We start from the raw sequence: 14581 nt of genomic DNA, 5'->3' as shown, positions 1-14581 counted from the left end.
CCTTTACTCAGTGAGACTGGGTTGCTTGTCTCCCCAAATTATCCTGCTCCTTCTCTTCTGTCTTCCTGCCTCTCCCACCCACCACGTGTTCAGCGATCTCTGCAATGACTCTCCAAATGCCTCTGCCCTCTAAAGCTTCCCCCAATCCCCCAGGTGCCTCCCCGGAGTGCCCACAGCACTGACTCTGTCCCTCCCTGAGGGCACTGCTCCTGTATGTCATTTATGTTCTAGTAACCTCTTAGCTGAGCGCCCATACCTCCTTCACGTCTGTGTCTGGCACAGCAACTGTTGACTAAACAAACGCACGTGACTTTAATAAATTGAGCAATATTCATTGGAAAACACATTTAATTTCAAAGTAAACAAAAATGTTTACACTAAACTATTTAATTAGTGAAACAATTATCAGTGTAACAAGCTGAAAAATACAGCAACTTGATACAAGACTGAGGTAACAAAATACTTCACCAAAAATCTAAAGAATCCCACAGAGGGCTGATGTTCAGTGGTTACTGTGGATGAGACAATTCACAAGAATTAGGGAAAGTCCTTACACAACTGCATGCAGGGGGTCTGCCGGGAAAAAAGACAGCCCAGGAGAGTGCGACAGATTGAACAGGAGACAAATTAAAATGTAAAAACTGATTTTCAACTTACTTTGAGTAATACATAAGAAATTGAAAACTACCCTCTATGCAACATTTTGAATGCTAAGTGGAAAACCATGCATTTTGGCACAGAATTTATTGAAGATTATACCATACTAATAAATTAACCACTATTGTTTCATTATTGAATGTCACAGTCATTCAGAAATGGATAAAGAGATGAGTGGTTATAGAACCGACAGACGATCCATCGCTGCTGCTGCGAGCAGGGGTTTTGGGGCTGCCCGTGGCGCACACACACTTGTGCAACACCAGCGCCGAGGTGGTCCATGGGGCGAGTTCTCGACACCCAAGGAGATGCAGCTCTCATGTTGTACTTGTCTTTAACATTGAAATTAAAACCAAAAAACCTCTGAAGTAAATGCTGTGAGCATTCTGACCCTACCCTCCGGCTCCACCTCGGAGTCCTCACTGTGTTCAGCCATAGCTCTGTGCCTGGCTGTTCTGTGCCAACCAGTCGCTGGGACAGCAACTGGACTATTCAGTCTGTTGAGCTCTTTGAAGGCTTTCTGGAGGAATCTGCACCTGGTTTCTACCCTGTGCTAGGAGGGAGGCAGGGTCTTGCTGGGAGAGAGGACATGGCATGGTGAAGATTATTTGTTCGTTGAGGGGTCAGCTCCATGAGGGCAGGGCTTGGGTTTGTCTTGTTCTCAGACATTTCTATCCTGGGTGGAGCCTGGCACACAGGAAGCACTCACAAGAGATGAGAATCAATGGATGAATGGGTGGTTTCACACAGAGGATCTGTTATTTCAGAGGGACTCTTGTAGTTTTTTTTTTTTTTCTTTTTAAAACATGAAGTCACCCAACATGCAGAATAATGTGGGGCTGATTAAAGTGCTTCATGAAAGTCACAAAAAATAAGTTAGGTTGTGTTTTTAGCAATGTTCACCTGGTTCTAAGCAACAGTAACGTGGATCCAGAGCTCTAGACTCCACCTGTGGAATGGAAGCAGACCCTGCTTGCGCATGACTTCCTGTTTCCATGGACCATTTTTCCACCTGTACAGTGGCATCCTAAAGGATACACTTCTTGGGCTTGGGAGGTGGGAGGAAGACGATGAAAGAAATACTGGCCATATTGGTAAGAAGAAAAAACACTTTATAAACTCAGTTGGCAAGAGAGAGCGGGTTCTTTCATAAGCAGAATCCCTTCAAGTGTCTTCTCTTTAGGGTCCACAGGGGACAGGGTGATGAACGGGCAGGCTTCTTCAGGGAGGGAAGGGAGGCCACACTGTCCCACTGGGCACGCTCAGAACAATATTTCTACCGCTTTCCACCAAATCTATCCTCCACGAAGTTTCAGTTGTCAGAATGCACTTAGCTGACCTTGAGTTACAAAACGTGTTGGACTGAGAGGGGTGGAAATTACTCCCGGGGAGAGGGGAGTGAGCTGTGTGGGCGGCATCATGAAGATACCTGCTACCTACTCCACAGTTTGTAGATAGCATTCTAAAACTTTCATCCTGGGGTGCCACGATCTCTTTGCTTAACAAAAAATGATACAACATATGCATGCAAGACACGTCACCTTCAATGTTTTCACAGACATTTGTGTACCATGGCTAGTCAAAGAGCAAGACCCAGAAATGCTACCTTCCAGGGCCAGAATCTACCCGGGGACTTTCCCCTTTGGGGTTTTGTGCCTGTCCCCCTCTGTCCCCTGGCTTGCAGGCCTCCTCACCTGCAGCTTGAGGGACAAACCAACACTGGAAAAACAATCAGTACTTAACTCACATGCCTGGCCCTGAGCCCCTGCTGGGAGAGAGCCAAGTGCCTTACAGCCTCATGTGCAGGACTCTTCTGGTAAGTTCAAGGTTCTTACCAGTTCTAATGAGAATCCAAGCTAGGAATGTTTCCGGGAGGGGACATGGGATCAATCTCAATTTTAGTGAGAAGACTAGACACTTTGAAAAGAATTGCAATTGTGCTATTTCAAAATTAGGCTCAGAGGAAAACATTTGTAAAGACAAGGAAAATCTGTAAAGGGCAGGAAAGTACCTGATTTAGTGTGAGTCTGAAATTTTGAGGTTTTTGGATTGGCTTCTATAATTTCATGTCAGAAAAGCCAGGAGAGTTTGAAGAGTAGAGAAATTCAAGGAAAGTAGTCTGGCAATTTCATTCAAACTTAAGACTTAAAAAAAATTAACAGGTAGAATCAGATTCAATGTAAGTTAAAGTGTTAACACTGCGTGGTTCTGGTGAGAGATGTCTGGAGTGTCTGCTGTATGCATTCAGCCTCCAGATGCTAATTTGAGCCGTTGTTGGTATGAATTAGGTGCATGCATTCGACCCCAGCTGCGTGAGGGTGTGCAAAGCACTGATGACCAAGGTTTGCTGGTCTCAATTTCACCATCTGGAGTTTCTCCTGGCACGAAAGTATTCTAGATTTTGCTCTGAAGGAGGGTTAGTTACGGAGCATAGTAAGACTCAACCACAAAATAAGACCTGATGACAATTACTTTCCTCACCAATTCATCTGAATTTTCAGAAAAGTGGTCACCGTTTGATCAAAATACAGTGGTGGGTCCTTTGGTAGTTCTTAAGTTGACCTATTATTATAGTTTATTGGTTAAGATGTTGTTTTGAAGCATCTTGCCCAGAAACTCTTAAGAGTCGTTTGGTGTCTGGTCAGTGTGAGCTCTGAAACCACAATAGCAACAAGGACCCAGAAATTCAGTCTCTTTCAGAAAATCATTAAGAGTTTCCTTCTCAGAATTAGGACACCCAGATTAAAAAAAAAGAGAGAGGGGGAAAGAGAGGGAGGGAGAGGGAAGGAGAGAGGGTGGGGAAGGGCTGAAGGGAGAAGCTATGGTGATAAAAGCTACCATAAATAAAGCTAATTTTTATTCATTGCTTTAAATAAAAATGTATTTGTGCAAAATAAAAGTCACTTAAAAGTATGACAAGGAGTGACAGATGAAGGACATTGTTCACCTGAAGAGCTCTCAGCCGAAAGCAGAGCTCGGACCGTCCCCTCCCCAGGGCTTTGCTCTCGTCACCATGGTCGTCAACAATTGTGCCCTTGGACTTGGATGATGGACAGCTTGCTGGTGGCTGTGTTTGGGGGCAAGAATGGGGGAGCTTAAGGCCTCAGTGTCACTCAGCTCCCCAGTGTAATCAAGAATCCCAGTGGCCCTGCCCTGGCAGTGGAGGCAAAGGGGTGAGAGGATGGGAGCAAAAGCCTTGCTCGGGGAGAGGTCGGTGCAAAGTAGCTTCTGAGCAGCCGGTCAGGTCACCGTGTGCGCAGGCGGCCTCGAGAAGCTGGCAGAAAGCGTCACGACTTCCCATGCTGACCCGGGGGCGGGGGGAGGGGTGAGAAGAGCGGGGCCTTCAGACCCTGCGGGAGTGGGGCTGGGAGGAAGCAAGCAGGCCAGTGCCGGCCCAGTCCACGGTCCCGAAGCTGGGTCTTGCCTCAGAAGAGCTGACGGCAGCAAGGCCTGGGAGGGCCCCGGGGGCCCAGGGAGCAGGCCTTCCGGATGAATAGCACCCATAGGAACAGAAAACAAGACACAATTTAAGGCATTGTTTGTTTACAGTAAAAGAATGCGAGGGACCCTTAACACAGAAGGAATCTGGGCTCTCACTCTGACCTTCCTCGGTGGACCAGCCTATCGCTTAAGGTTAAAGCAGGGCCTCAAAGAGAATGAAGTGTGTGATGTCACGAGTCTTGTGCCAAAATGCATGTTTCTCGGAGAGTCCACTCTCGCTCGCTTGCACGCACACAGACACGGCACGCACACGCAGAGGACGCTTCGGGGTTGTACAAAATCTGAGGCAGCCCTGTGGGCGAGCGACCCGGCACACTGGAGCCAGTCCCCGCCTGTCCCTTCCCTCCAGCCCTCACGCGGGGGGACGCTGTCCACTCTTTTGTGCAGGAGAAAGCACTGGGGACCCAACGTGGGACGGATGCTCTCTGGTCGCAGCAGCAGCTGGTGGACGGATGAGGGCCCAGAGAGGGAGGATGGGTTGTACAGTCTGGGGACCCATCGCGGCCCCGTGAGGCGGTGCTGCAGAACGGGGGTCATGGGGGTGGCTGGGCATCGGCAGGCGGACCCCCGCACCGGTGGAGCCCTCTGGACTGTGAGGCCTCGGCCGTGTCCCCTTGAGTCCAGCTCTGAGTCTCCCAGCACCCCCACCAAAGGCCTGTGCCTCGGACACGCGCTTCGCCACCAGTCCCAGGCCGGCTCCCAGAGGCCTCTGAAGTCACGCTAAGTCCTGCAGAGACTTATTCAAATGACATAAGGTTTGCAGGTACCTAGAAGAGAAAGCTCAGCCTCTTGTCAAAGTTCTGACCTTTCAGGAGGGGACGGGGGTGGTCCCTAAGGGAAGGGTTCAGGCCTCTCCCAGTCAGTCTGTCTGTGAATGAGTGGGTGGTGGGGGAAGGGGAGAGGGCACAGCAGTGGTACCAGCCACCACGTGTTACGGGGCTGCTCTGTGCCAGGCAAGGCTCTGAGTACCGCATCTGTATTGTGTCCTGAGTCCTCACAACAACCCCAGGAGGCAGGTACTGGAATTGTCCCCATTAAAAAGATGAGGAAACTGAGGCTTAGAGAGGTGAAGTACACAGCGGGTGAGTGACAGGGCTAAGACACCAGCGCCCACGCTCTCAACCTCTATCCTTGGGTTAAAGCACAAGTGATTTTGGAGTGGAGAGCTGACCAGTCCTGCAGGGTAAGCACACGCCTCTGGAGAGGCGAGGGAGTGGTTAGCGGGCGGCAGGAGTTGGCAAGTGGAAGCACAAGGAGAAGGGGGAAATTTGGGGATATCGGGAACCCCAAGGCTCACCCATGCTGTGTCCCCAGGCCCAGATCCCAGCTACCTTTACTAGGGGGACCACCAGCCCCAAGGTCAGGGTGTTTCTCCTTCCCCTCAAAGCTGCAGACACGCCCCCAGCCCCAGGCCTCCTCCCCCAGCACTGCCGTGGGATTCCAGGAAATTTGATGAGAAGCAATTTCATCAAAAACAAATCCATCTTGGTGGCAATTTGGTCAAAATGATGAATTGGAAAAAATGCATCTCCTTGCACTGGGAGACAGTTATAAGAACGGTCACAGCAGCACTGTTCAGAATAGCCAAAAGCAGGAAATCATTCTTGGGATCACGGACAGAAGAACTGATAAAAAAAATTACAAGTAAATGAATGACAGCTATGCACACTGACATAGAGGAATCTTAGGAACATACTGTAGGAGAAAAGCAAGTCACAGAAGAAACTAGACAGTTATGGTTCTATTCTTTAAAAAAAAGTTTTAAAAAATGTACCCCAGACAAAACATTAAGGAACCAAATACATGTGTTCACATTTTAAGGGAATGGTAAACAAACAAATCAGGAGAGTGGTTATGGGGCATAGGTGAGCGGGAGGGAGACAGAATTAGGAAGAAGCCCTTGGGAGGGAGGTGTTCCGAGGGCTGGGGAGGTCCTGCCTTTAGACTGGGTGGTGGGTACACGAGTGTTTGCTTTATTGCTGTGGTTTACACCTTACAGATGTGCTATCAATAAAGTTGAAGTGTATTCAGGGCTAGCACACACAATTTTAAGAAATGCAGTTCCACAAAAAAGAAAAGTCACCTTAGTCACTGAGATTTTCTACAGGAGTAGATGCATTTCCGTAATGCCCTCATCGGAGCCCCATGCCATCACATGCAGGTAGTGTGGCTTATTTCAATAATCCTCTGCTGTGGAATATTTAGTTTTGCCAATTTTTTCTTATTACGTAAAGCAGAGGGTGGGAACATTTGTTTGAAAGTAAATTAGAAATAAAAAGGGAAAAAAGTAGAAAACATAGAAGACCGTCTCCCTTAGGTCTAAAAACTGGACAAAAATACTTAAACGTTGCCAAAGTTTGTCATGGTATACCATGTTTGCCAGACGTGAAATTCAGTCCATTTGTCTTTCTGACCAAACACCTCCTCTACCAAGTGGGTTTGACCCAGTTCCCTGCTACCTGCTGCGCAGCTGCTGCTACCCTCAGGCTGCCTCCACCCCCAGAGAGCCAGAGGACACTTGCTCAGAGCAACCGTCCCTGCTCCCGGCTGCCCCCCCCCCCACCCAGGGCCACGACTGTCACTGTGGAGCAGACACAAAGGCCCTGCCTCTCTCTGCCCCCACCATCTGTGTGGCCCACCTCAGTCCTTGTCACTCCTCCGGGTCACCTGTGTGTGGCAGGTGAGCTCCAGTGCCATGTGCTCTCAGAGTGGCCCTCAGAGCTAAGGAGGGGCCCCAGGCATGCACGGAGTGACCAGGGCGGAGGAGGTCAGGACGCTCTTCCTCTCTTAACGTGACCTGAGGCAGCACCTTGTTCATCGCCTTGAGGTAACCATCAACCAAAGACCCTGGTCTCCCCATCGTGGAGATGGGCAGTTACATTTGCTCAAGCACAAAATACAGTCTAGAGAGCGCAGAGCTGTAGTTCTCTTGTACGTCATTTTAGACATTTTATGGGCACCGACACGCATATAATAAATATGCACGTGTATTTTAATACAAATGAGATTGCCCTTACGCGTGTTTTTACACTTTACTTTTTCACTTATGTCTTGGAGCCCCTTTCAGGTGGTCACACACAGATCAGGGGGTACACAGTAGGGGTTTACTGAGGGTCGCCGAGTTTCCACGTGCTTTTTTTTCTCTTTCTATTAAGGACAATGCTGCAGTGGACATTCTCACCCATACACCTGTGTGTGCATGTGTGCGCATATACCCCAGACAAATTTCTAGCAAGTGAGTTGAGGGACTCGAATGCAATTTATTTTCAGTTTCCCTGTGATGCCTCAAGTTTACCCCTTCATCAGTCTTGTCCTACTGTTTTAGTTTGTCGAGGACTTTCTGCTAATTTCGCCGTCTAGCTTCTTATCGTGTAGAATTTGATCAGCTTGTTACATATGTCCTCATCGATGTTACAGATGAAAATCCTGAATAGGCCCAAACTGAGCACAGAATCATGGGACACACCACTAGAGACCTCCCTCTGCCTTATGAGAGCCGCTCTGAGGGGCCAGGAAGTCTGTGACTGTGCTGTGACCAGCACCACTGCAGCCCCTGCCCTCCCGGCCTCACACGCCTGCTGTGAACTCGGCACTACCTTCCTCCTCCTCGAAGCTGCCACCGTCTATTCCAGCCATGGCGCTCTCTCTCCAGACGGAGGAGAGGGACCCAGCTCCCCAGCCCCTCTTCCAGCTCATCCCTGGGGAACAGGTCAGGGAAGCTCAGTGCTCCTGGCCCCAGCAGCCCACCTGCTGCCCGGGCTGGTGTGAGGGCTGAGCAGCCACCCCTCTAGCAAGCCTGGACAGCAGAGGCTGTGCTTCCAGGCCTCTGGCTCGATGGCAGGAGGCTGAGCAAGCCAGGTCCCCGCCCCCTGCCTCCCCCCAAGGAAGCATGCGGGCGGGAGATCTCCGGGCTGGCAAGTACAGACTCTGGTGTCAGGCAGACCGGGGTTAGATCTTACTCACCGTGGGGCCTTAAACAAGTGTCTGCCACTTTCTGAGCCTCAGTGCCCTCAGCATAAAACGGAGACAGTATGGGAACCTACCTCACAGGGATGTTGGGAGGATTCGGCCAATTCCTGCACGTAAAGCATTTCTCCTGAAGCCTGGTCCTGGGAGGGGCAGCAGTGGGGGGTGGGAGCAGAGCCTCAGGCAGGCATGGCGGACCAGAGGTCCTATTGGTTCAAGCATGCCAAGGGGCCGTACAGCCCCACTCATCAGCAGCACCATGGTTGCTTCTCAACAAATGAGCTATTATTATCGTTATTCCTAAGGGTTGTCGGGGGCAGGGAGGCCCTTTTGTCAGGTTGGAGTTTGCCCATGAATCAACTTTCGGGGGGTGACCTCAGTAGATGCTGTGGCCTGACCCTTGGGGCACTATCCCACCTGTAACCTATCTCTGATGGATGTTTCTGTGGCGTTTCCTTTAGTAGGAAAGACACAGGGGCCAGATTCAAAGTTCTAGTCTGAAGCTGGGCTTAGTTCCAAGAGGGGCAGGGGGTGCCCTGTCTCATGGGAAAAGGCTGATCAAAAGAGGGCACCTGGGAGCTTAGCTGATAGGTTCTGGGGGAAGGAGGGAGGTGTGTTTTCTATGGACCCTTAGTCCCGAGGGTGGGAGAGGGTATTTTAGGTAACAAGCAGGACTTTGGTGACTTTACCTGAGGCCTGTTGCTTTTACATGCGTCATCCAAATGCTTGTGCCACAGTATTGCATGAAACCGGGAACCAGTCTGGAACTTGTAAACATTGCCTGATGGGTAGAAAACCACTGGTTAAGAGGAAGGTCACGTGGGAGGGTCTGCCTGTGACTGTGGCGTGAAGATAAACGTGGACCTGGGTAACTAAACTAGAGAAAGTCAGGAGCAGCCCAAGGCAAGCTCAGGGCATGTAGAGGAGGAGGCTACCGTGCTCCCCGCCTGTCTCTTTGGACCAGGGCTCTTAACCATTTTTCCGGCCATGGCGCCTTTGGCTCTGGTGAAGCCTGTGGACCCTTCTCAGAATTATGTTTCAAATGCATAAAATAAAATACAAAGAAAATCAATAATACTGAAATACAGTTACCAAGCTGCTAAAAAATAAATGAGTGATATCATTCTCGACGTGCTTATTTATTAATGCGCTAATGACAAGATCTGGGGGCAGGTCTGATACTGTACTGTAACTGCAAAGAGCTGAACAAAAATGCTATTCTAAGATATCTGCAGTAATGCGTGATGTGAAAATATCCGTGGTTTCTCTTGCAGATAAAATCACAGGTATTGTGAACGTTCTAGTTAGTAGTTTAATACTTATAATTAAAGGAATTAGAGGTCATGGGAAACAGAGATGTGATCTTTTTGCCACCCAAGCTCACAGACCTTTTGCATTCTATCCATGGACCTTGGCCACCTGCTGTGTCATATTTCCCTCTGCTTGGGGACAGTGCTTTCCTCTGGGCTCAGCCCCGAGAATGGCCTGTGGACCCCATGACCATACAGTCTTTAAGTCAAGCTGGTATAGGTACAACCTTTACTTCCTAAAGAAACCGCCTCTAATCTGGTCCCAGAGTCTCGCGGAAGAAACTCAGATGGTAACCAGCCTGAGGAAACACTACGACGTGTGCGTAGCCGTACGTGGTTCAATCACTCAGAAGCAGAGCAGAGGACTTGGCTCTCTCCATTCCCTGGGCTCCTTGAGGCTCTCACTTCTTTAATTCCCAGCTAACAACATTCAAACCCTGACCCTCCACCAGCACGGTCATGTGCTTTACCTGGGAGTTTGTTATAAATATAGAATCTTGGTCTCTACTCCAGATCCACTGAATCCAAATCTGAATTTTTACAAGATCCCTGGGCAATCGTATGTACATGAACCCTGCATTAGAACATTCCTGTGAAGGTGTGAAGATGCTCAGGGGCTTTACAGCTCCAGTGAACTTGCCTAGCTAGGAGACCCAGGAAATCCGGGGTTTTGTCACGTGACGTAGGCTGCCACGGAGGTTAGCATGGCCTGTTCTGAACCTCAGTGCAGAACCTCTCCTTCTTCTCAGCATGGTCATGGAGGAAGAATAAAACCAGGAGGAACCGGGAGATGACCGGGCAAGTGAAAGTTGGAGCTTTTATGGAAGGGTTCTTCTCTGATTTGGCCTTGGAGCAGGACACTGCCAGAGTCTCACGGCACAGGCAATGCCGGGGTGTCCTTGAAATCTCCCAACACCCAAGACTCCTCCAGCCGCATGGTCACTGCCTCATCCAGCGCTATGTTATTCATTCCAGGACCCTGAGGCTAGAGTTCCAGGGGCGATGGGCCCCGGTAACCACAGGTGAAAAGGATTCCGGCTGCCACGTGCCAGGCACACCGCTCAGTGGACACACCCACCACGATCTAAGCAGCTTTTGTGGACCAACGAGGGACCCTGTGAACATCAGAACCTAAAGCACAAGGAGAGCAGCAGCCTCAGAAGGCCCTACTGTTTCAAAACGCACATTTAGCAGCAGAAGAAAGAGGGCAGAGAGAAGCTGCAGGCTCCCGGCGCTGGCCTGCTGCCTACCTTTGTCGGGGTTATTCAGCTGGAAGATGTCCGGGTGCTCGGGGTCATCGGGCAGCTGCACCATCCAGCCCACGACGGAGACCTTTTTGCCAGGTGTGGATTTATACTGCAGAGGAACAACAGCACAGCCGTGAGGCCCACACCCTCCGCTCCCCAAGGAAGGCCGACCCGGGCCAGGCAAGGTTCCTTCCACTCCCGTCGCCTTGCCCACCTCCACCCACCCCGCTGCACTTCGCACCAAACGAAGTGGCAGCACAGAGAGGCCTTTCGTGGAACGTACGTGTTTTCTGTCTGTGCCCCTCAAGGACTTGGCTCCGTAGTACAGGAGGGTGGATCCTGAGAGTATGACCCAGTACCTGGTCCACGAGGACAGCTGCAGAGGCAGAGTGACAATGTCACAAGTGGAGGGGCAGAGTCCCCCGCTGCCTGGCTAGAGACCCAGCTACACGGGTGGAGAGGGGGGGTCCCTCCTCCCGAGCGGTGCCAGCGCAGGCCTCATCTCGTCCCTGCCCGCCACCCCTCGGTGCCACTCCTCCCAGGGCCTAGAGGAGGGAGACTCCTCAGCAGCTCCTCAGCCCTAAGCCCTCCCTCTCCTTTACCCCAAGGGCCTTTCCTTTTCCCACCTTGTTTAGGGTAGTGCCAAGGCATAACTTCTATGTATTCAGGTGACCTGAACCCAAGAATGTCCTGGGGAAAAAGAGTTTCAAAACACGGACAAGCTAAACCATAACCTAGAAGGACCATAATGTCTGCAATGGGGTGCTCTGGCTGCAAGCGGATGGCAGCGCTTTGAAAGCACTTATGGCCAGAAGAGGGGATGCCTGGCAGGGCCAAGCTGCAGGTGGCTTTGTTCCTCAGGCATGGAGTAGACTGCTCTGCGTCACGTCACGACCTACAATGCGGGGTTGGTGGGGGAACTGCGTCACCTCAGATGGTGAGAGCACTGGCTTTCAGACCTTTCTGATGACACCCACAGGTGTGTACAACACATGTGCATATGTATGTTGAACTGAAAGAAGCTTCATGAAACAATATTTACTTTTACTATGTGTAAGAAACTCCGACATTTTCCAGTCTATTCTATCCTACTCAGACATATGGGTCATGACCCCTGGATTAACTTCATCGCTCACCAGCGGGCCAACCAGCATCTGGACAATAGTGTCTCGCTCTGGCCTCAGAATGACTGGAGCCTGGACCCGGTACAGCAGGGCAGCAAGCAGGTCTGTACAGCAGACCAGGTATAGGGCCTCATGTCGCAGGACGCTTTGTGACACTCTGGGTCCAAGGGACAGAGTGTGGCCCAAGGCTGGGATGAAGACTCTTCTCCTCACCCAAGAACCACCAAGCACCCGAAGACAGGGGAGCTTCTAGAGCAGCACCTGGGCTAGGGGCCTGGCATCTTCACACTGGGCGCCGGTAGGAGGGGGCATCTCCAAGTGGCTTTGTGGGCGGTGGACAGGGGCAAGCAGCAGCCAGGGCAGGAGAGGAAGGCCAGAGCAGACACGGGCAGACGCTGCCTGGAGATGCAGCTCACAGGCGGGCTTGCAGGCATCTTGCCGTGGACGCTCCATAGAACAAACAAAGAGGTCTTGGCAAGCGGCTGAGGGGTCACAGAGCCAGGGACATCTGGGTTCAGCACGTGGTGAGCCGGTGGCTGGTGGGGGAGCCTGAGAGGCCTCCTGATTCCTGGTCCCTGTCCTTTCTACCACACGTTTCATGATGCTGCCGCAGGGGGAGGGGATCTGCATCGGGATACCACCCAGGCCGTGCTGCCCGTCTCAGGCACAGTACCCACCCTGACTCCCAGGGTCTCCAGGCCTCCACCTGCCCTCAAGATAATCGCACAGTCCCATTCACCGCCTGCTCAATGTGTGCAGGGCCACACACGTGACAGTCCTGCCGAGTCCTCCAGGATGTAGGGACTATTTTATCCCAATTTACAGATGTGGAAACTGAGGCCCTGCCCACTCAGTGGCACAACTGGACTGGAACCCCGGTTGGCCGGTCTCTGGAGCCCATGCCCTCCCCGCTGCCCATGCCGCCTCTAGACAGATGTGCCTCTGCACTCACCGCGGGCTTCCGTCCTTCCTTGAGCAGAGTTTTCCTTCTCAGAGGCCCCTCCATGGTGGGGACCGCTGCCGAGCTCCCCAGCGTACAGATGCACGGGCCGGTGGGGCTGCAGGGGAGACCAGCAGTCAGACATCGCCTTGGAGGAGCTGAGGTCAGGCACCCTCTCACCCACTGGGGCCCACGGGTCCCCCATTGCCGGGTCCGTAATGGTGCCACAGGACAAGGACTCAACAGTGCTGGGCAAGGCTAGGGAGGGGAGGGCCCCGAGGGCCTGGAAAACCTGAAGGACGGTGGCCTTGGGCTCACTCACAGCTGAGAACTTGCACCTCCCTCGTCCTTCCGAGTGCTGAGCGGCTCTAGGCTTGGTGCCCACGTTCCCTGTAATCCAGGCCCCCAGCAGCACCCGTGCCCTATCCTGGCTTCCTCTCCACCTGCGGAGCTTGGGGCCTGCGCAGCACCTCCTCCTTCCTGTGTCGGCAGGAGCAGCGAGGAAGTGGGAGTGGAGGGGATGGAGTAAAAAGGGGGGCAGCGGCCCCAAACCCCCATGCCCTGCGCCTTTGCGGCAGGGCTCCTTTCTCCCCCTCTGCCATGGGGATTCGGGCGCCACCTACAGGTGAAGAGTCCAAGTGCAGCACAGCCCGGGCCGCTCGCCTAAGCACCCGCTTCAGATCCCTGGATAGGCACCTCCCGTAGACACCTCCCTCAACCCTGCATGAAAGCCGAGCAGCGCTCCCTCCGCATCCCAGTGGAAGGCATCACCACCCACTGGCTGAAGGAGCCAGAAACCTGGGGGTTCTCTCCTCTCGTCAGTTCACCCCCGAAACCTCATCAATCCCAAGGACTCATTGATCCCATGCCCTAAATACGCCCATCTCAGCCACCCCACTCCCCCCACCTCAGGCCAGAACTTGGTCATCCTTTGAACGACTGCCCAATACTCTCGCCTGACCTCCCTGTGTCCACGCCTGCCTTCCTCCCACGCGCCCTGCACACCGTGGCCAGCATGACCTGGCTCTGCCAATACCCTCCCCCCACCCCCAGGCAACCCCTCCAGTGCCTTTGAGACCACCATCCTCTCCCCCTGCTGGACGTGGCTCTGGCCCCCCTCTCTGGCCTCACCTGCCACCCTCTCCCCCGCTCATTTCTTACAACGAGGACTTTCCTTCACTCCCCAAATCACCCAGCTCTTCCTGCCTCACGGCCCCACGGGCTGTCCCTTGGGCTGCAGGTACTCTTCTTACCCCTACACCTCTCTTCACTTTACTTTGCTCACTCCTATCACTCTTGCAGTCTTTTCTCCAGGGAGGCCTCCTCTCTGGACCATCGGCACCCGTGATTTTCTGTTCCGTTTCTGCTTTCCTGAAGCAGCAGCCCTACAGGCTGAGGCAGAGGCTGAGTCCGTCTCGTCGGCAGCATCAAGCACAGTGCTTGGCACCCAGCAAGCACCATAGAGCTACTTGTCGAATAAATGATCACATGAATAAATGAATACCTGTAGACGCAGCTCCGGGTTCTGGGAGAATTCCGAACTGGAACCCGCCAGTTGGGCCCCAGCGTGGCATAGAGACGTCCCCTGCTTCAGAGGAAAAGGGTTGAGTTTTAGCAACAGCCTGGAAAGACCACTCCTGAAGGAGGCGAGGGCATCGCAGACTATGTGGTCATTAGCTCAGGAAGCCTCAGCCCCAACTCTTCCCCCAGCCTCCTCGGTCACACTGCAAGCACATCTGGGGCACAGCTGGAGCTGCTAGGTTAGTGAACACAACACCCCTGGAGCCTCCATCAGGGCGAGTCCCCAAGTCTCCAGGTAAGTGTTTCCTTAACCTT

The 14581-nt window shown here is 52.4% G+C and overlaps 1 protein-coding gene across 12 annotated transcripts in view; it reads right to left on the bottom strand.

Annotated features, from left to right (window-relative positions):
• Positions 1-342: 342 nt before the first annotated feature.
• The window catches only part of RALGPS1 (Ral GEF with PH domain and SH3 binding motif 1), a 273494-nt gene continuing 259255 nt past the window's right edge, over positions 343-14581 (bottom strand). For 2 of the 12 annotated variants that reach the window (XM_024762460.1, XM_024762466.1), the window contains 7 exons: positions 14250-14333; positions 12758-12863; positions 10965-11057; positions 10685-10790; positions 8814-8905; positions 8202-8267; positions 343-3724 (listed from right to left, as the gene is read on the bottom strand). In XM_024762460.1, coding sequence (XP_024618228.1) covers positions 3518-3724; positions 8202-8267; positions 8814-8905; positions 10685-10790; positions 10965-11057; positions 12758-12863; positions 14250-14333 — 754 coding nt within the window. In that variant the 3' untranslated portion in view covers positions 343-3517. The other 10 variants (XM_024762467.1, XM_024762471.1, XM_024762463.1 and 7 more) reach the window with 9 other exon arrangements.

The sequence above is a fragment of the Neophocaena asiaeorientalis genome, unplaced genomic scaffold (genome assembly GCF_003031525.2).
Source record: "Neophocaena asiaeorientalis asiaeorientalis breed wild unplaced genomic scaffold, Neophocaena_asiaeorientalis_V1.1 scaffold78, whole genome shotgun sequence".
Classification (NCBI taxonomy): Eukaryota; Metazoa; Chordata; class Mammalia; order Artiodactyla; family Phocoenidae; genus Neophocaena; species Neophocaena asiaeorientalis.
Note: the sequence above shows the minus strand (reverse complement) of the source record. Positions and strands in the feature narration are given on the sequence as shown.